A 19,902-nucleotide genomic window follows, 5' to 3' on the forward strand; every position below is an offset into this window, starting at 1 on the left:
AAAACATCTCATATTTCCTGTAGAAACCCAACGGTTTTGCCTTGTTTGAACACAGAGATGATGGTAGAAGGAATGCAGGCAGAGGGATCCCACATAAACCTGATAATCCCTGCAACAGAGACAAGCAACATTTGCTCCTGAGCTTTGTTTGTAACTTCATTTTGGTTTTTAAAATCCAACAGGATTTTTGTTAATTGGAAAAACAAACAAACAAACAAACAAAAACACTAAAATCAGATGTTTCATCTCCTGGTCTTGCTTGGGATCCCTTTTTTTCTTTCAAAACTGCAGTACTATGCTGCACTTAGTTCTGTTTTTAAAACCTCATTTCAATTTGATGCCCTGAAATTCTGCCACAGCCTAAAATTTCTTTACTGGTCCTTTTCAAACCCTAAATGTGGTCATATTCTCATTTCTAGCTGGTTATGAGAGGTCCACTGAGCTATATAGGTCCCCGCTGAATAGAAATATCTAGTCTAAAGTTAGCATTGAACTTTGTACCTCTAGACCTTAAGAAAATTAATTTTTATAATTTAATTGTTCCACACATATAATAATTAAGAGTTTAATCACTGAAACCTTGAGTGACTAATTAACAGGATTGGATTTGATCTCTCGCTGGTATAAAATGAGAGTAAACAGTTCCAGGCTGAAGATAAAGGAATTCTTCTAAAGTCAAATTCCAGTTTCAAGCTTGTGTAAATCAGGAGTCACTGTAGTGAACTGATGGACGCATGCAGGATCAGAATTTGGCCTGATTTCTGTAGGGTTTTGGAGTCCAAATTCAAGATCCTCAAACACGTCAAAAAGCTTAACACATCCAGTTATACCTCCTCAACTTCTTTTGTACTGAAATAACTCCGTTGCATTCACCGGAGTCGTTCCTGTCTTACCATGAGTTAAAGAGGTCAGACTTGTGCTTTGTGACAAACAGCTGTAGCTCTGAGCACGGTGTCGTGTATTCTGCATTGCTTTAGCACAACGTGGTTTGGGTTGTCATTTGGGGTTGCAGCGAGGTCCATGAACTCTATGTTATTGATGCGTTGGGAGAAAAAAAACATCAGAGCAGAGAGGCCAAGTTATCCAGCAACATTCCTGCACTAAGTCACCTAAACAAGGGCCCAGTTCGAAAGCCAGAGCAGGCATGAGAAACATTTTTTTTTTTTTTTTTAATTTTCCCATCAGTTGATTGCTCATATCCCCAGAGAGAAAAGCTCTCATTTCATCCCCGGCTCCTCTCTTCTCCTGAAATACGGGGCCAGTGCAGCCAGGCTGGCAGCTCTGCCCTGTCTGCATCCCAGGGATTGCCATGCCTGTCACAGCAGGTATTCACCACATCCATTTCAACCCTTCAACACCCCTGACAGCATAATGGCAATGCTGTTGGATTTTCAGTGATTAAATGATTGCGAGCAGGATGCCTGGGAGCGCTGTTGCTGGCATGTTAATGTAGTTAATTTCTGAAGGAGCTCCTCAGTTTAGGCCGCAGCCTATCTTCAGGCTGGTGGTGCAGCTCAGGGGCTGCAGAGGAGCCTGTTGCATGGATAACTGGCCAATTTTTTCCCTGTCATGTTTCTAAAAAGCAAGCCTCTTCCTGCTGCCTTTGGCATGTTGTTGATGCTGGCACAGGTAAGCACAGGACTGAAACTCACCCTGCTTGAGGCTCCCAGGCAGGGATGTTCTCCCATAGAGATGCTGCCTGAGACAAATGGGACTGGTTTCCCTCACATCTCAGGCAGGAGGCTGCTGCCAGTGGTGCTCCACTTGTGCTCAACAGCTTTGGGCTTAAAGTCGCTGCTTTGCTTGTCTGGGACCTGGGATTCATGTTCACACCTTAGGCACGGACAAGATTAGGCAGTTCTCCTCTGCAGCACACCAGTTTTGCTGGGTATTGAGAGCTACTGCCATGACAGATAAAGAAGGCATGACATTGCAGCCTGAGGACTCAGGTCTTTCCCAGATTGATGCTGCTCCCAAACTCTGAACCAGTTTACAACGCCATGAAACATTTTACAGCAAGTGTAACTTGGAAATTGAATGAGAGCTTTCCCCCCCCTTCTCCCGGGCATCCCAGCAGCTGGCCCTTCATGTGGTGAAGTGCAGAGCTGGGTCCAATCTCTGCTTTGAACCATGCATGGGAGAATTGGTCGTGCTCGTGGGACTTCAGCAGGTTCTGTGTGAGTCCTGATCCAGGTCTGACTGCACTCACCACAGCAGCACCAGCTCCAAACATGAAGTTCCGGCCTCTGAGATCCACAAGGGGATTTCAATGGGGACCTTGCTCCTTGGGGTGTCAGGCCATAAGGGCTTTGGTGCAAGCAACGTGGGAATTTTAAACACCCTCTTGTTTTTTTCTGGATTTTAGGAATTAGAGAACTGCTAAGAGGATTTTGAAGACCTCATGACACATCAGTGTTGGATTCTGACTGCTAATGATATGGTCTCAGTGCAATATAGCCATAGCAAGGATAACTTGTCCCTGGATAGCCTGCAGTCTTGTCAGCAGTTTAATTCCAGGAACATGGAGCTCCGCATGATCTTCACAAATATCTACATATTCTCTTAGTTTTTTTCACGTTGGATAGCCATGGTTACACTGTGACAGCATCTTAGCTAGCTTGCTGGAAACCCATGAGTACATCTACCCCTCAGAGCAGTTTTATCAGGCTATCTGGTGCCCCTTACTGACTTTGTCCCTCTTTGCTGTCCTCAGTCCCACATGCAGAGAAACATTTTGGCAACATCCAGCTCAGATGATGACAAGTATGGCTTCAGGGAGGGATATGCAATGGAACAACAGCTCCTCAGAACTGAGAAAGGAACGGGATGTCCTGGTCTGCAGCCCTCCTCCTGGGCTCAGTGTGTTTTGTTGGCAATGAATCGGAGATGCTTCAAGCAAGCAAGCAAACAAGAAACAAACAAACAAACAAACAAACAAAAACCTGAAACCCATTAAATAAAGAAGTTTCCCTTCAAGGAACTACAACTTAATTTTGAAGAAAGTCCATTTGTTGTTAATACCTGGTGGAAAAGTTGAGATCTTGGATTTTCCACCACCAGTGCACAACTGGTATAACCCCAAATCAAAAGCAATTGGGTGGGACACAACTGTCAGCATCTGCATCCTCGTGCTATTTTCAAAGTTTGGGTTTGTGGAATTGCCTGGGAGTGTGAGCTGTGATGTGATGCCCCATGAGCTGCCAGCTCAGCATATCTGAGCAGGATTTGGTTTCACCTTTCTCCTTCTCCCCTCCATTGAGAAAAGAAAAGAAAAAAAAACATACCACTATTCCCTTGGTTTTAGCAGGCTCTATGTGCATTCCTCAGATAGGGATTGCCCCAATATGGAAACTAATAGACCTTCAAAAAAAGATGTAAAATGCACATGCACATCTTAAAGATCTAACAGTGCCTTCATCACAGGATGAAAGCTCCCTGTAAAAGCTGAAGAATAAATCAATTTAATAGCTCCTTCGCTCCTTCCTGACTCCTGGAGTGCCAGTTACGTGCTGAGCCAACCTTGTTTTGATGAAAGCAATTTTGCTCGCTGCTGTGAAGCTAATTTTTTTCATCTGGAGAGTGGCTCCTTATGGCAGGTCTGATTCAATTAAGGATTACAGGGTTCTACATCTCCCTTCCCTGGCAGTGTGTGCTAAGCAAGTGCAAACGAATTACAGACCAATTGCTTTCCCCTGATCCCTAATGATGCTGGGTGCAGTAATGCACCAAGATCGATGGGCGAACTTAAAAAGAATGAAAAACACAGCCAGTCTCTGCTTTTGGCATCTGTACCTGGTTTTTATACATGCAAATCAAGTTTCCTGTCCATTGAAAACAACCAAACAAGACACGATGCCATGAACGCAGTGCAGAGAAGGGCATTTGTGCTGCTCCTCAGCAAACTGCTTTTCCAGAGGGCACCCAACGGCGCTCCGAAACCTTTTGCTAATGAAGATAGTGAGCAATTAGCAGAACTTGCTCCAACATCGGGGCATCCTCCAAGGGGCTTTCCTGGTGCTGCAGCTTCTTCTTCGTACAGGTAAAACACAGGGCAGGGGCCGTGTGCTGACCTGTCCCCTTCCTGCTCATGTTCCTCCTGTCCCTTCTTGCTTTCTCCGACTCTCTTTGGTGCCTTATCACCACCTCTTAAATGGGCTTTTGGCACATTCAGAAGTTTTATTTATTTCCTTTTTTTCACTTCTTGCCTCCCTCTCTCCTTTACTGGCTCATTTTTGTAATCTTTTAAAAAGTGCAATTTATCTGTTTCAGAGATGCCGGTTCTGGTAAAGCCACCAAGGACTCAGGCTCTCCCCTCCCTTTCCCCCCTTACTTCAGTACTTATTATAGGATCTCCCAGGCTCTCCTCAATTGACAGGGACCTTTACTCATAGTTATCAGCCCCCGAGGGCACCAACTCAGAGCAAAAGGTCTGAAAAGAGGGAGAGGAACAGTATTTCTCTGCCTCTTAGCTTGTCTGATCTTGTTCTGGATGCCAGTGGCTTTCCCAGTATTTTGTCCTCTGTTGGCTCATGCGGAGCACGTCATTTCACAAGGGTTTGTCAATGTGTCACTGGTTCCTGGGGATCCTTCTCTCCCTTGGATGCTCAGTACTTGGAGAGCCTCTCCCCATCACACCAGAGAGAATTCGGCCTGGAAGCCAGAGCACCGGCGTGTCTTTGGCGAGCACTTGGTCAGCATGGAGATCTGGGTACTGAAGTTGGTGCCGTTGCTGCCTAAGGAAGGGTGGTGATACTTCATGTCTGAGCCCAGGAACCGCTCCAGGTGCCACCTCCGCCACTTTCGCTTGAGCTCAGCTTGGACCTAGGTGGTGGAAAGACGCACGTCAGCAGAAGACAGAGTTTTCTATTGTTCTTGTTTGGGTGAGCAGCAATGGGCAACCCACATACTCAGAGGCCAAGAATTATTTTATACAGTTCACTAAACTCAACCTGGTAAGAACTGTTAGCCACTTAGAGGAGAGGTGACACTCCAGTCAATAAACTTACAGTACAGAAATTCCTGAGCTTCAGCAGAAAGGTGAACAGAAAGTTACTAATCTGACAGGGTGATGGTGTCAGACTACTTAACTTCAATGGAAACATATTCTATGCTTTGTGTGTAATTAGGATTTCTTTTTACTGCCCTGTTTTTGTCCAAATACAACCGATTTAACTACAGCTTGTTTGTAAAGCTGTCAATAGAGATGTGCTTTTTTTGACTGAAGGTCCTTGTTCCTGCTCAGGGAGTTTACACACATCATCTGGTCTGCACTGTTCAGATTCAAATCCTGAACAAATCTGGCCACCATCCCTGTCCCCTCATTCAGGCTTCCAGTGCAAAGTTTTGGATAATGGTATGAATTAGATGAAATAGCTGTGTCTGAGGGTCTCTGGGATCAGCAAGCACAGCAAGAGCACCACAACACTGATACAAACCCCAGGACTGAAAACGTGGAAAAGTCAAGATCAATGCCTCTAAGGTGGAATCATGTTCACCTGGCATTGGCCTGTGCATACCAAGTCACATCAATCCTATTTGGGTTTGAGATCATTAATAGGTTTGTGTGGCACTGCCCTGCTCCGAGCAGGCTTACTAGCAAAGGTCTCTGCTGGAGCTGCATGCCACTGCGTGATGCACACATGGCATCAGCATGGCTGAGAGAAGAATCAGAGCTGTAAGAGAGCAAGTTGTGATTCTGGACACTCCTCCTCTCCCCAGGAAGCTGGAACACAACTCAGATCACAGCTGTTTCTTGTCAGTTTATTGAGCTGAACGTGCTCCAGCTGAGAGCAGCAGCTCCAAGCTCTCAGCTGCTCACACCTACTTGGTAGACTTTGCGGTTTGGGTTTGCTCAGTCTCTGCTGAATTTCTTATGGGCAGATGGAGCATGGTACAAAAATATCAGTGGTAACAGGCCTCCATCCTGGCTGTGGGCCTGATTCTGTGGAGGTTTCCTTGAGAGGGTAAGCATGAGTAGGACTTGGGAGATGGGCTTTATCACCCGCTGAAGGTGCTCCCTTCAGATCGGGGTTTATATAAGGTTATATATGAGTTTTGCTGATACTGTCTCATGAGTAAAGGAAAGACTCAGTAGCAGCAATACTAAAGTGCACATTGAAGTCCTAAAATGTTTATTAATTGTGCTGGAAACCATCTGCCAAATGGCTGAGTTGTTTTTGTGGGGTGAACCATTTGACTTGGAAGCTTTCCCCCAGTGTGGTAATATCAGAAAGGGGACACTCCTCAATCTGCTCCCCGCAAGCATTCAATTAGCCTCAGATGCAAACATTAACCAAAGAACATTGTTGATCTTACCTCCCCATTGAGGAAACAGTACAGAACCGCCACCACAAATCCCTAGGGGAAAGGAGAGAACAGGCTTTTAGCACCTCATAGCTTGCTCAAGCTTGAGGAGCTTATGCTCCTTAAGACCACAACCCAACCTCACTCCAGACATGGAGAAAGGCACTGCTGGTGCCCCTTAGAAACCACTTGGTTGCATCTCCCCTATAAAAGGAGCAGGCGAAGATTGGTTAGGGCACATGGAAGCAGATGCATGGCTGTGAGTCCAAAGCTGTGACAAAAGCTGTGAGTCCAGATTGATGTTTAAAGCCATCATCAGTCCACTCAGCTCTAAGTGGGGCACTTGGTCACTCTGACTTGGATGTTAAAGGCAACTGGATGGGACACCAGAGCCAGCTTGCTCCTCACAGCTAAAACTGGGGAGATCTAACCATGCTCACTAGTGTGTCATCAAGGTCAGAAATATCCTAGGCGTAAAACAGGGCTAAACTTTTCCTTTCCTATCACCCATACATTTTGAGAATCTCACCTTTCATTAAAAACACAAACTCCTCTCTAGCCCTTATGGTTGCAAACCCTAACAACAGGAATTGAGAGCAGGTCCATCTAACTCTCAGAGGAGAGATGTCAGATGTGTTGATGATGTAGGCAGGGATATTAACAGAGTTAACATCTAAGCACACCTCTGACATTGCATATGGTACAAGGCGAGGGATTCCGTCTGGAGGCTGTGCCAAAGTGGCTAGAGCTGACTAATGGATGGGTACAAATGCACAAATATGCAAATATTTTTTTTTTTTCCCTTTTTTTCCTTTTTTTTTTTTTTTTTTTAAATGCAACAATGAAGCCAAGGTTAACAGCCCAGCTCCGGTAGTGACTGAAGTGAAGCGTGTGGGAAGGTCTACAAAGAAAACTCTACCAGGGTTTCCTCAAGATTAATACATCCTCATGGGGAACCTGCCTCCTGCACCTGCCCCTTGCTTATGAAGGATCTAGAGGCAGGAGTTTATTTGCTAACAAGAGATAGTGCACGGAAGTCAGCTTGTTAAAGGCAGAGTAGGATGCCATTAATGGCCAGAAAAACACCCTTGCTGAAGGGTGTTTATCTCATCTTACTGTGTTAATGATACATAAACCAAATGGAGGTGCTTGATTTTCTCTGTTAAGTACAAAAAAAAAAAAAAATGTAACAAAACACACACACACAAAAACAACAGGGGACTAGGGGACTATAAAGATATATTTTCTTTCCAGGTGCCTAAAATGAGGAGAGAGAATCTCCTCTTGGAATTTCAGGAAGCAAAGTATAACATTATCTTCCATCCCTGCCAAGCTGGAGTGAGTAGCTTTTTCCGCAAAGACATAAGAACAGCATTGGGCACATCCAGGGAAAACCCAGCTCAGATGTTCGTTTATTCCTGTGATGGATGTGGTGACTAACTGGTGGTTCAAAGGGTGACTTGGTGACTTACCTGGAACGACCCAACCACGAGCTCAAAGACCATCTTAACTTCTGCTTTGAAATTGTCAGGGAAGAAAGCAAACATGATGTAGTGAATGCCAAAGAGAGGGATCAGCAGCAAGGTGGACTTGGCCAGTCTCCTGTTGGAAAGACAAACATGAGTCATAAGGGGAGAGGGAAGAGGAGCTAAAGGGTAAGCTGATGAGAAATCCTGCAGCTGAGCCTTATGCAACCCTGAAACTTTAATTTGCTGCTGTACATATTTGCCGATTGCCAGGGTCATGATATTGTTGCCTGCATCAGGCACGTTAAATGGCTTTGTTTGTCGTTAGGCGATGTGATATGGGCCATTTATCCTGAGGTCCTAAGAACATCCAGGTTTTCAACAGCAGCCTCGAGCGAGCAATGTCAGGATGCTGCCCTCACCCGCCGGACAGAAACGTCTGGGATATAGCAAAGCGAGGGAGCTGAGATTAACTCCTCACAGCTTAACAACCCTAAGATCCCCCTGACGACCTGGGCTGGGATGCGATGAAATGTGGAACCAGACCCTCAGCTGGGCACAGTTGCTCTACACCAATTCACACGAGCCAAGGACCGTGCTGGGCATGTTTCCACATGCTTACTTTCCTTCTCGTTAACATCTCTCAAAGAAATACACATCTTTGGCTGAAGCAGAGTGATCAGCCCTAGATCATTTCTCCTTGGCCTGCAGACTGCAGATGGCTGGTGATTTCAGATGTGGTGACAAATTAAAATGTGATATCTTTATTCCCAGTAACTTCAATGGAGGTATTTCTTTATCCCCTCCTCTCTTCTTCCCCTCCCACCAGAGATCTTTTTTTCATCTCTACAAGCTAAATCATCATCTAGCGCTGTCTTTGTTTGCTTAGGATTTCTGAAAATTACAGCTTCTGGGAGAGAAATGGTATGTTTAGCTCAGAATAATGACAGGCTATCGCACAATGAATGTCTCCAAAGGAGGGGGATGAGCAGTATTAGTGCTTAATGGCATCAGGCTGGGTAATCAGTGGTCTAATTAGGAAGAGATTATAATTTATTAAATATAATCATTATTAGAATCTGGCTGACAAAAAAAAAAAGGATTTAAGAAATTAAGATTTTAAGGATGCTTAAGGTGGTTTTGGCTCCCTTGGTCACCCACATCCTCCAGTAACCTCCTCTCCCAGAGATTTCTGAAGGAATTGAAGGTAAGGCTAAGATGTTGGAAATAGTTGTTCTTCCATCTGCAAACCCTTCACCTCCCAAGTCCCAAAAGTCTCAGTCCTCTCAGATCATCTTCATTTGTTTTCCATTTGCATAAGCCCACTGGGAAGGCTGCTGTGCCAGCATTATGCAGATGATGTTCATCACTGTATCTCCCAGCAGACATTTCCAGCTTTCCCTGGGCCTGCCCCAAAGACAACTTGATGTTAAAGCACTGGTTGGAGGCTGTGGTTCTCCAAGGAAAACCTGCTGGCTGTAACTCATTCCAGGCAACATCAGTGCCTGCAGGAAGCTGAGGAACTTTCCAGGAATTTGCCTTTTTCTCACCCCATCCCTCACTAGCAGACACATCCCTGCTCATAGTGAGTGAATTCAAAATCTGGAAAGCAAGGACTGTCACTGTCATCAGTGACCATCAGAGTACCTCATTCCTTGCTGTAAGAAGCAACTCCCTCCAGTGTGACCCACATTACTATGATCCAGCCCTAATTATGCCCAGTTCCTCACAAATGAGAAAGCAACTCATTTTCATCACATTTTGCTATCAATACTGGCTTTGCAGAGATCTCTCCAGTCTTTCAGGAACAAGTCAAGCTAAAGGAATCTGAAGTGATGCCACCTTCACCTACCCTATTTGTAGGGGAGCTGTTTACAACCTCCAGTGGCTTAGAAAGAATTGTTTTATCATTTCAGACAATGCTGGGGTCTCAGGTACAGCTTTTTAAAATTATTTATTTATTTATTTATTTATTTATTTTCTAACTGCTGAACTCTAGTATCGAACAGGGCCTATATACCTGTACACTTAGGAGCTCCCTCCTCCAGCACAGCACCTCAAACCAGTCTCTTGCTTCCAGCACTTAGCTTCCCCAAAATACTGTGTGATGTTTTGTCTCTTCTGTCATCTTCAAGGCAAGCTCCCTCTTGTCTGGCCTCATAATATTAAAAAGACCTCCCTGAAAACGACAACAAGGAAAACTGTTGTCCCTAGTAATTTCTCCGAAGAAGTTGACAGTGCTGGAGACTGAACTGCTTGAGAGGTTTTCTCAAGTTGGTTAATGTTACCTGCTGGAAGCCATGGCTTCTCAAAAAAACTAACTTCCACTCCTGGCATGGGGTGCATGTCTTATACCTTTCCTCTCTGACAGATATACATGGTGACAGGTAATTTAGGAAAAAAACACGTTTCCACTAGCCTGCACCGAGCCTACTCCTCCCAGTGGGAGTGGTAAGAGTGAACCAACATTTTAGTCATGTTCCTGAATGTATAATGGAAAGTTGCCCAGAAAACTTTGATGGTAATATTGATCTATGAACATGTACAGAATAGAATGAGATGAATTTTGCTCAACCTTTCTTTTGCAGAAAACAAGATGTTTTCTTCTTCTATTTCCCTGAAATATTGCTGTCCTGTTCTTGCACAAGTCTCTGTCATTTGCAGAAAGCTGTTTTGGGAGACTTGTTGTCACAGTCTCTGATACATTAAAGCCCAGCTCAGTGTCTGTGGCATTAATGAGTGAGTCAGCAGCATACCTGAATTTCCAGCCTTCAGCTAAACTGAAACTGGTTGGAGTTGGACAATACGATCAACATATCAACATTTTATTTTTTAAAAAATAAACAATATAAAATAAACAAGAGAAGGAGGGAGAAATTCAAATGAGAGATTTCTGATCTTGTTAGTTTAAAACATATTCATCCCAGGTTTGGCAGGAGGAACCAGCACTTATCATTAGCAACAGTTTTTGGTAAGCTCTCTTGGGTCCTGCAGCCAAACCCCCTGAAACAAGCAGCAGCATTTCAGATAATAGGGGTATTACATATAAAAGGATCCAGACTGCAGCTTACATGCCGGATGGCATTCATAAAAGGATCTGGACCCCAGACGTGCCTATCTGTCACAGTATAAAGGTACAAGTCTTCCATAATTCCTGCGTCCTAGATGCCAGGCATAGGCAAGTATATCAAATGTCCTAAGGCCTTTTATACAGCTTGGACACCTGTATGTGAGCAACTGATTCAAACTGATTCATGCCCTAATGGAGCTGAGATGCTTTTCCAGGCAGAGGAGGAAGGTGAGGAACTGAAGACATTAAAATCATTCATACTTCAGCAATTGGTTCCTGTCTGGCAGGCCAGAGAGGGAAGTCTGAGTTACTTACTGCCATGTCATGCTAGGCTTGTTTACCAGGCAATGAGAGATTTACTGGCAGCTCACACTTCACTGGAAAATGTGTAGAAAAAAGCCCTGAACTCAAAACTCAGCATGACCTGCTAGGTAATCTGGGCATAACCCTTCTGATGCTTGTTGGCAGCACTTCTACAGAGATGAATGGGAGCCAACTGCTCCAGGCTGCTACATAGTCCTAGGACATATTTCAATATGCTGATTTAATCTATCTACCTGGCTAAAGCTGTTGCAGTCCTGGGGGCAGGACGGTACAATGCCCAACTGGAAATACATAAAGAGACGTGATAGAAAGCAGGGGGCCTGGTAATGCTGGCATCTTATGATGATGGAAAAAGAAATAACTGGTTTTGGCTGCTGAAGGAAGAAGCTAAGGTGAAATACTGGAATTTCCCTTCATAAATCTGAGAATCTCTAGAAGGAGATGAAATACATAATTTACCATCACTAGAGAGAAAGACTCAGTATTGTGGTTGGTTGATATTTAAGAACCATATTGATATTAAGTCTTCCATCTTGCAGAAGAATGAACTGAATTCAGATTCTTCAATGTACATAGCTCCCTCCAAAGACAAAGAAGATTTTATGAGCCGTGACCAGGTAGACACTGTACTTTTTTCCTTTTCAGTTACTTTCTATAAATCCTTTAATAAACATCCAGGATATTTAAAATGCTAAGCCAGGACAGTGGCAGGAGAAAAAAATGAGATGAAATCTGAACTTTTATTTTATTTGCTTTGATGTCATAAGAAATCCATAGATAGACTGATTTCTTACAGTCTTAAAGTGCTGCACCTAAGACCAGTCTTGCACATGGAGACAGATGCTGATCTCACTTGTTTTTCATTATAAAAAAGCCCCATTAAGGTCAATCTCTTTTATCCCTACAATAAAACTGCAAAACTTCTAAAACAATGTGACTTCTCAACAGTGAAGAGAAATGGGTATATTAGGGATGGATTAATTCAATCTGGTTAAGGGGTCTTCCTTATGATAGGGAAAATTTGTGATAGATTCTACTGAATGTATGGATTTTCTGGATATTTATTTGAAAAATGTGTGCTGATTTATTTCAGATAAAAAAAGCACCTGTACTGTAGATGGCTACTCTTTGTGCTCCATCAAGGTCCCTTGACCAATACTGAATATGCAATGAAAAAAGTTTCATGATCATTACTGTTGTTCTCGTGCCCAGCCATTTAGGCAAATGTCCCATTTCCTGATTTCTGATAATCTTAAGTCAATTAAGAAATACGAGATTCTGATGAGTAAAATGTAGACAGATGTAATACTTCAGCTAAGACCCAAACAGGTTTTGCAAAACCATACAATACAATTGAAAAGTCTAGGACTTACGAATATTGGCTGGTTTCATTGTGTCCAACATCTGGGGAATGCAACTTCTGGACTAAGATACGGATGATGCAAATGAAGAGAATGAAGTTCACCTGTTGAGACGGGGAGAAAGGAAACAGAAAGAGAAGTAAAAATTATGCTCCTGCAGTATTATTCTCCAGTGAACGAGATGATCATTAAAGGGGATTCCTTTCACTATTTTTGCCATGGAGCAAGCCGTTGTTAAAAAGCCATGAGCAGAGAACCCCACTCTAGGAGCACATAGTTAACCGACATAGGATGGCAGCCATCTTGGGCCTGACATCAGCCTGCTTGGGACTTTGTGTCATACATCCCAAGTATGATGATGTCAAACCCATAGAGCACAGCTATGCACGACGTCCTGCTGCGCGGGGGAGTGCCGACGACAGGGTGGGAAAAGAGCCTTGGGAGTTAGCGGAGCGACGGACGTCAAAGCCCTCAGGAGACGGTGACATGGGACCGGCTGCTGAGCATGTCAAAGACTGAGGCAGTAAGCCAAAGAAACCAAAACAAAACATAAAGCAGTATCCACTTAAGCAGGTCTCTTCTCAACGCTACTGGGCATTTCTTCTCTGGAGAGAAGTCAGAGACCTTGTATAGTAAGGGACATACCTCACCAACACAGAGGTGGAAAACTTGATCTTCTACAAGGTTAGACCACACGAATCCAGCTAATACCCAGCTTTTAGACAGTGCTTTTCACTTAAAAATCTCAAACTGCTTCATTAACATACTCAAGCAATGCTAATCTTATTTTATAGACAAGATAGGTGTAGAGCTAGTAGATGGCATGAGTAGAATGAAGATCTACTTGTTCCTAAAGTCCTATCCCTTGAACCATGTTGTTGTTCATGCAAAAGATGCAACAGTAAAAAGTGATGATGGATTTCTGTGGACTTAGCTTAGTTTTAGTTTGTCACACTACCTCTTTCTTTATCCTTTCATGCTTAGTGAAGGCACATACAGTTCTGATTTTTAAAGATTTAAAGGCTGGAAGGGATTGTGTTACCCAGCCAATCTGTTTTTCTGCAAAAAACAAATTATAACATTTCCCCTAGCAATTCCTACATTTATCTCAACAACAGGTGAATGAAGTAGATTAAAGCATATCTCTCATTTAGACAATCACTCTTTTTCAGAAGGCTATGAGTGATTGAAATTAATTGTATTTCTTTGTTATAATGCATTGCTTAATGATTCTTTATCTATCCCATGCCATTTATTATAGTTTCTGTTCATATTTATTTGCTTATAAAAAGGTTTGCAACTGACTTGATGGCAAGTGAAATTTATCAGTTCAAAACAGAATTACCTAGATCAATTACTCTAATGAACATTGATAGCACACAAGTTGCAGCACTGCAGGTAGGATCGGAGCTGCTTCCCAGATTCCTGTCATATATTAAATATTGACTGTGTTGGCTTGTTGTGGCTAAGAGTAAACATGGACAAAGAAACAGAGCAGTTGTAAGCAGGTGGGGTGTGCATTAAAGGTTTAGTATGGCCTTAGCATTGCATGGTAGAAGATATGGCTATCAGGCAACTGGAGAAGTGGAGAAGTTGTTCAGCATAATTTTCAACCTAGAACACAATTAAAGGCACTTGACCCATTCCCAGTGCTTTATATCTTTAGGTTGGACAGATTTTTCTAACTTTTAACTTATATATGTATTTCTTCCTTCAGAAGAGGTCTATGCTTTACTCCAGTTGACATGCAGAAAATGTTGCATTCTTCCCTGCAGAAACCTGCTATTCATCAGATAGCTGTTATGATGTCCTTCCTTTGTGACAGATTTATATGATATCTGCAAAAGTAAAATCAGAAATTGCTGGGTAGATTTTGTTTGGTAATGAGGAAATGATTTTCTGACAAAAAGAAAACATAGAATCATTGAGCCTAGGAGAATAGGGTGTGTTTCTTTACCAAAAGGTTATCTTGGGAAAGGGAAGATACTATTTTATCTTTCTATGGTGACATAAATATTTTGAGACATGTCATTAAGTATTTTATTTCTTTTCAGTAAGGTGAAAGAGTAAGAAGTAATTATTCAAACTCTTTCAGTTTGGAATCTCTGTATGACAAATGCTACAGAAAAGGTCTCTGTGCAATGCACGTAATATATGTGGAATAAAAAGAATATAAGTCTAATAAAAGATTTCAGTTTAAAAAGAGACACATTTAGTTTGATTTCTGTTGTACTCTTTTTCTTCCCTTCCCACACATTTTTCTTGATTTGAGAAAACTCCAAGCTAAGTTTAACTCAAGTTCATTTGATTTCAAGTTTTGGCTTGATACCTAACAGAGGAAACACATAATATTCAACAAGGATGGAAGTACTCAGTGTTCCTTAGAAGTGTCATGGTTTCTGTGGTCAGAATTGATCATATCCAGAGAAACAGGGAGTGAAGCATTTTTGCTGATCTGTATGGAAATTAGCCAAACTTCTCAATAACTTTAAAAACACATAGCTGGAACATAACTTTGTGCTGGATGCCATAACAAGAGGCAAATACCTGGTGGCATTCATCTATCTTAGATAGGTAGAAATTTAGGGAAGGACTCATCCCATATTACTTTATACTGTTGACACCTACAACTGAACAAGTCACCTCGGGCTCTGCATATGGTGAGCTCAGAGAAAAAAGGCATTAATGGCAAAATTCATCTAATCTAATTTAGACATACATTGATTCATTACACAAAATGAGTATTTCTGTTTTTTTTAAGCACGTTCCTTGATCTCTGGCTGCAAATTCCCATGGCTACTGCACCAGAATACCCATAGCAACTAGTTGAGATGGAGCTGGTCTGAGTTAAATGAGCTGCACTTTGAATGCCCCAACACTCAAGCTCTTCCTGCAGTCAATGGTTAATGGTAAAGATGTTCATCCAGAAGGTGAGCTTCCTTATCCCAAGACAGATATTCAATATACATCACGGTGTCAGTGCCTTTTCTGTGGATTTTTCAGAACACTTCTCAACACATTTCTACCCCCCACACTTAGTATTAAAGATTTCTTTGCAGAATGTGCTGATACTTTACCAAAATAGACACCAAAATAGGAGTTTTAATGATCCACCAGATGGGGGATTCTATTATTTCCTCCCAGCACCTAAAAAGAAAAAAAAAAATCAGACTTAAAATGTCAAGAAAAGCAAACAGGCAGCTGTGTAACTAACCTTCTCAGGTAATTTGTTTCCCTAAATGCTAAAGTTGGCTATGAAAAACACTAAACCTGGTGTGCAGAATCTGGGAAGGGCTGACAACTTACTTTGCAGTGGCTTTGAGCACTGGTAGGTAGCAGATATAATGCTGTGAGAATTTACTCCTTGGTAATGGAATAGGCTAGAGGATGTTATGCCTGGGTGATGGTGGGGGAGGCTGGAGATCTGCTTAATTTCTCCTGCACTGAGGTCTCCTCCAAGGAAGTGTTATCAAAATAATAGATTAGTAAGGCCTCTAATGCTAAACACCATCATGGATGGGGATTTCCTTAAGCATTGAGTAATTGGCACCGCCAGAAATAATAAAATAAAAATACCCTTCTGAAAAAGATGACAGAAGGCATATGGTGAGATTAGTCTGATTAAATCTAGTCGGCTGCTTCTGAGCTATGGATCTAGTCAGACATGTCCATAAGATCCAGCGTGCTATCTACCTCCTCCTGAATCAGAATGGTCTGCAAACCACACCACTCACCTAGGCCATCTGGAACTGTATTTAAAGCCAACAAGGAAAAGACAAACTAGGAATAAATTAGAAATGAATAATGCAGCTAGGAACACATTTCTGTGCAGTCCTCACAACAGTCAGGTGATTAAGGGAACACTTTCAGGAGAGCATTCATGAAAATTGCTCTGTATTCATGTTTGAAATAGATTGTTGGAACCCATTATAGACAGTTTTGGCTGGATTCAGCTCATCTAACTCAAAATGCTGACAGAGCGAGTAATGGTAGATGGAGAGACTCACATTTAGGGCACAGTTCCGGAGACCTATTTTAAGCATCACCTTTAGGTTGAGAAGAATTACTGAACAACTACCCTCCATGGACCACACTGGCTAAATCTCCACTGGATATTAAAGGAGGCTAGAGTGAATTGCTCAGATACAGATGTTTATACTTAGTCAGGTGCACGCTGCTCTTTCATTTAGAATTAAAGTGGCCCTAATTATGTCTAGTGCACTTCATTTTTAAAATAAATTCAGGCAGTCTGAACGAAGGTCACTTTACTTTGGAGTTAGAATGTCTCAACAGAGGCTTAATGCTGTTTAACAAATCTTACATAATTAGGTTTTATTTAATCTAGGTTAATTTCTTGTAATTTTTCTCTGTAGGTCATTTTAATATGAAAAAAAATCTACATTAGGTATTAAAATATCCTGTAAATTCACACTCTGTTTTACTTGGTGCAAAAATGTAGCACTTTAAAGCCTCCAGAAAATGCAAAGCAGTCTGTATTTTTATTAAAAAATGCTGGAGCTGAGTGGCAATATATAGTAAGAAGAATTGGTAGTCAGAGTGGTTAAATCCTTAGGTCTCTTTCTCATTTTAGAGGCTATTTATTAACACAGTAAATAAGGTCAGTTTTATGCACATAGAATGAAACCATAAAAGAATTCAGTAGCCCTAAGGAAATGTGTTAGCATGACTATACATCAAAAATGCAATGAGAAATCTGAGCTGCTTCTCTTACTGAAATAAGGACAAATCAGGACACATTTGGAGAGAGAGAATGCAAGGGAGAAAATGGAGTTAACCATATGCTGTAAATGCAAGATGCCAGTGTATGCACAGTGAGTACATAATGAGCACCTGATTCTGTAAATCTCCAGAGTGTTTTCTCATAAAAGCATTTCAAATTACTCTGGTTTGACTGCTTGAGTCAAAGCATGAGGGAGGGCTGCAGGATCAGATCTTGTTTACTTGCATATCTCCTTGGGTAGCTCAAATATCTGTCTCATTTACTTATCTGTATTCTATCTATTTCGTATATAAAGTATCTGAAACAGCTGTTAGGTTAAAGAAGATGAAGAACAGATCCCAAGATTTGTCTGGAAAAAAAATATCAGGATTTTTTAAAGCTGTTCTGTGGGAGCAAAATGGGTCTGTTTATTAAGTTTCTGCTGCACGAGTGTATATAGGGCCAGTTCTGCATGATGCCAAGCCCTGCTCTGAGTGTGGGGCAGCTGCTAAGTTGATTGATGCACCTAATGGGACCATTGGGGACTGGCCACAAATTCCATGCAAATACCCTCATCATCGGACTGGGAAACAAAGAGAGCAAGCCTAAGTTCAAATAACTGAGTGTCTTCATGGAGGTCTGGGAGAATTTCCTGGTGCGTGGTGGCAGGGAAAAGAAAGTCTCTGCTCTGACTGCCTTTGGGGTTACAGAAGGATGGCTGGGTTTCTACAACTGCAGGCATTTCCTTGGCCTTCCTTGGAGATTAAGGAAGGAAGAATTATACAGAAAAGAGAATTGAGTCCACAGGCTTACCCAACGTTGAAAAAGTAAATCTTCACAATAGTCCAAGCAGTGATGAACACAGAGGGGGCACCTGGTGAAGAGAAGAGATGACGCTACTGTTACAAATCATCATTCACATTTTGAAGGCTGCTCTCCCCCACACTCCATCTCTCCTAAGTGACTGATGTGATGCTTTCCCTTAACAGTGGGCAAATGTTTCACGCCTTCAGGGCTCATGTGCCTAACACAACACACTGCTACTGTCTCCCACTGGCCCCGTAAGATGACTTTCCTGTAAACCACTCTCTACCTGATTCATCATCCTGTTGCAAAGCCAATCACAAACCAACAAACAACAGCAACAAAAAAAGCAACAAAAAATGGTGATGGTGAAACATAAGGAACGGGAATTGCTTTAGACTTCCAGTGTGGACACCAGTAACTAAGACATTTACCACATTAGCATCAATGGAGAGAAATATGCAGCTTTAAGACAGAGATCTTCTGAGCTATTTTAGATGTTTCCTTTAGGACAAGGAGTATTACTCTGGACTCCCCTGACTGTGTTGCCTGAATTGCCACTATCAAGGGAGCCTGGAGTAACAAGTTCACGTGAGGATGACAGCAACTGGCCATAGGAAGCTGCCTTCTTTCCTCACTGCATAATCATCTCCATGACTAGGGTGGTCCTGTTCCATCCTTGTAGTCCATCTTTCCTCTTTGATTAAATTTAGGTTGGAAATACTTCAGGAAAGAACATCTCTTTTGTTTTGTGTTAGTCACAGTATTGTACATTGTGTATTACTAGTGATTTCCAAATGCAATCAGAACAGTAATGAGTGTGTCCAAACCATTAATTCTTGCATGATCCATTTCAGACACATCACTGATGTTCTTGCAAATGATGGATGACTGAAAGGCCAAAAATCCTTCAAACACCTGCCATTTCCTTGAATTGTCCTTCCACACCCAAGCAACCTCTGAACACATTACCAATGCAAGACATTTCCTTTAAAATCATACATTTTTCTTTAAAATCTTTCAGCTGTACTGTGCTGAAAGGAAGAGTATCTATGTGCAAGGCAGGTTTAAAGACGGTCTAGCCTGATTAACTGCATTTGAAACAAGGCCTGCTAACATCACCTCTTCTTATGCTTGTAGTGTGGAGAATCATCTCCCTTCTGCAGTGTGAACCCAAGCATAACTCCTGTCACTTTCAATGGAAGTTACTCTACGGCTAACTGGTCAAATCCTGAGTCTAGGCATGCCCCTGTAGATGACAGATTTTTTTTTTTTCCTTTCTTTTCAAGATTACTCCCTGCTCTAATTATTTCCCAGTTTTAGCTATTGAGAACATGGAATAGAAAGCCATTTTTGCTTTATACATAAAATTTCATCTAAATGGCTTAAAATGGAAAAGAGATCTGTTTCCTCTTCTGAGAATGGAGTTGTAAGATTAAGATTAAAATTAAGATTAATTTGAGTAAGTTTGCATTTCTGGGCAACTTTGTGAGGAGTTTCACTTTGACTTCCTCAGCATTTTTATTTGTATTTTATTTTGGTTTATTTATTTTATTTTATATTTATTTAATTATTATTTTAATTTAATTTAATTTAATTTTTAATTTTATTTTTATGTGTGAGACTGGATTCACATTAAAACCGGAGAAATCGTGAATGCAGTGAGCAGAAGGTTATCAGCTTTAGCACACAGGTGCTGGGATCTCAGGATAGCTGCCTAGCCTGAATTCATTAAGACAAGGAGAGCAGGAGTCTACTGAGTCAGGTTCAGTCCAGGAGTCCTACTTAGTTGAGACCCCCTTTACAATTTAATGTCAATGCACGATACAACCTTGGGATGCCAGCCAGAATCAA

At 42.0% G+C, this 19,902-nt stretch overlaps 1 protein-coding gene across 1 annotated transcript in view; it reads right to left on the reverse strand.

Moving 5' to 3' along the window:
- Positions 1–277: 277 nt before the first annotated feature.
- Positions 278–19,902, reverse strand: part of VIPR1 (vasoactive intestinal peptide receptor 1) — a 111,655-nt gene continuing 92,030 nt past the window's right edge. The window contains exons 8-13 of the mRNA XM_035317879.1: positions 18,058–18,118; positions 15,602–15,671; positions 12,537–12,628; positions 7,776–7,905; positions 6,316–6,357; positions 278–4,821 (exon numbers count right to left, since the gene is read on the reverse strand). Of these exons, the coding sequence (XP_035173770.1) occupies positions 4,630–4,821; positions 6,316–6,357; positions 7,776–7,905; positions 12,537–12,628; positions 15,602–15,671; positions 18,058–18,118 (587 nt within the window). The 3' untranslated portion in view covers positions 278–4,629. The remainder of the gene's footprint in view (positions 4,822–6,315; positions 6,358–7,775; positions 7,906–12,536; positions 12,629–15,601; positions 15,672–18,057; positions 18,119–19,902) is intronic.

The sequence above is a fragment of the Oxyura jamaicensis genome, chromosome 2 (assembly GCF_011077185.1).
Source record: "Oxyura jamaicensis isolate SHBP4307 breed ruddy duck chromosome 2, BPBGC_Ojam_1.0, whole genome shotgun sequence".
In the NCBI taxonomy this organism is placed as follows: Eukaryota; Metazoa; Chordata; class Aves; order Anseriformes; family Anatidae; genus Oxyura; species Oxyura jamaicensis.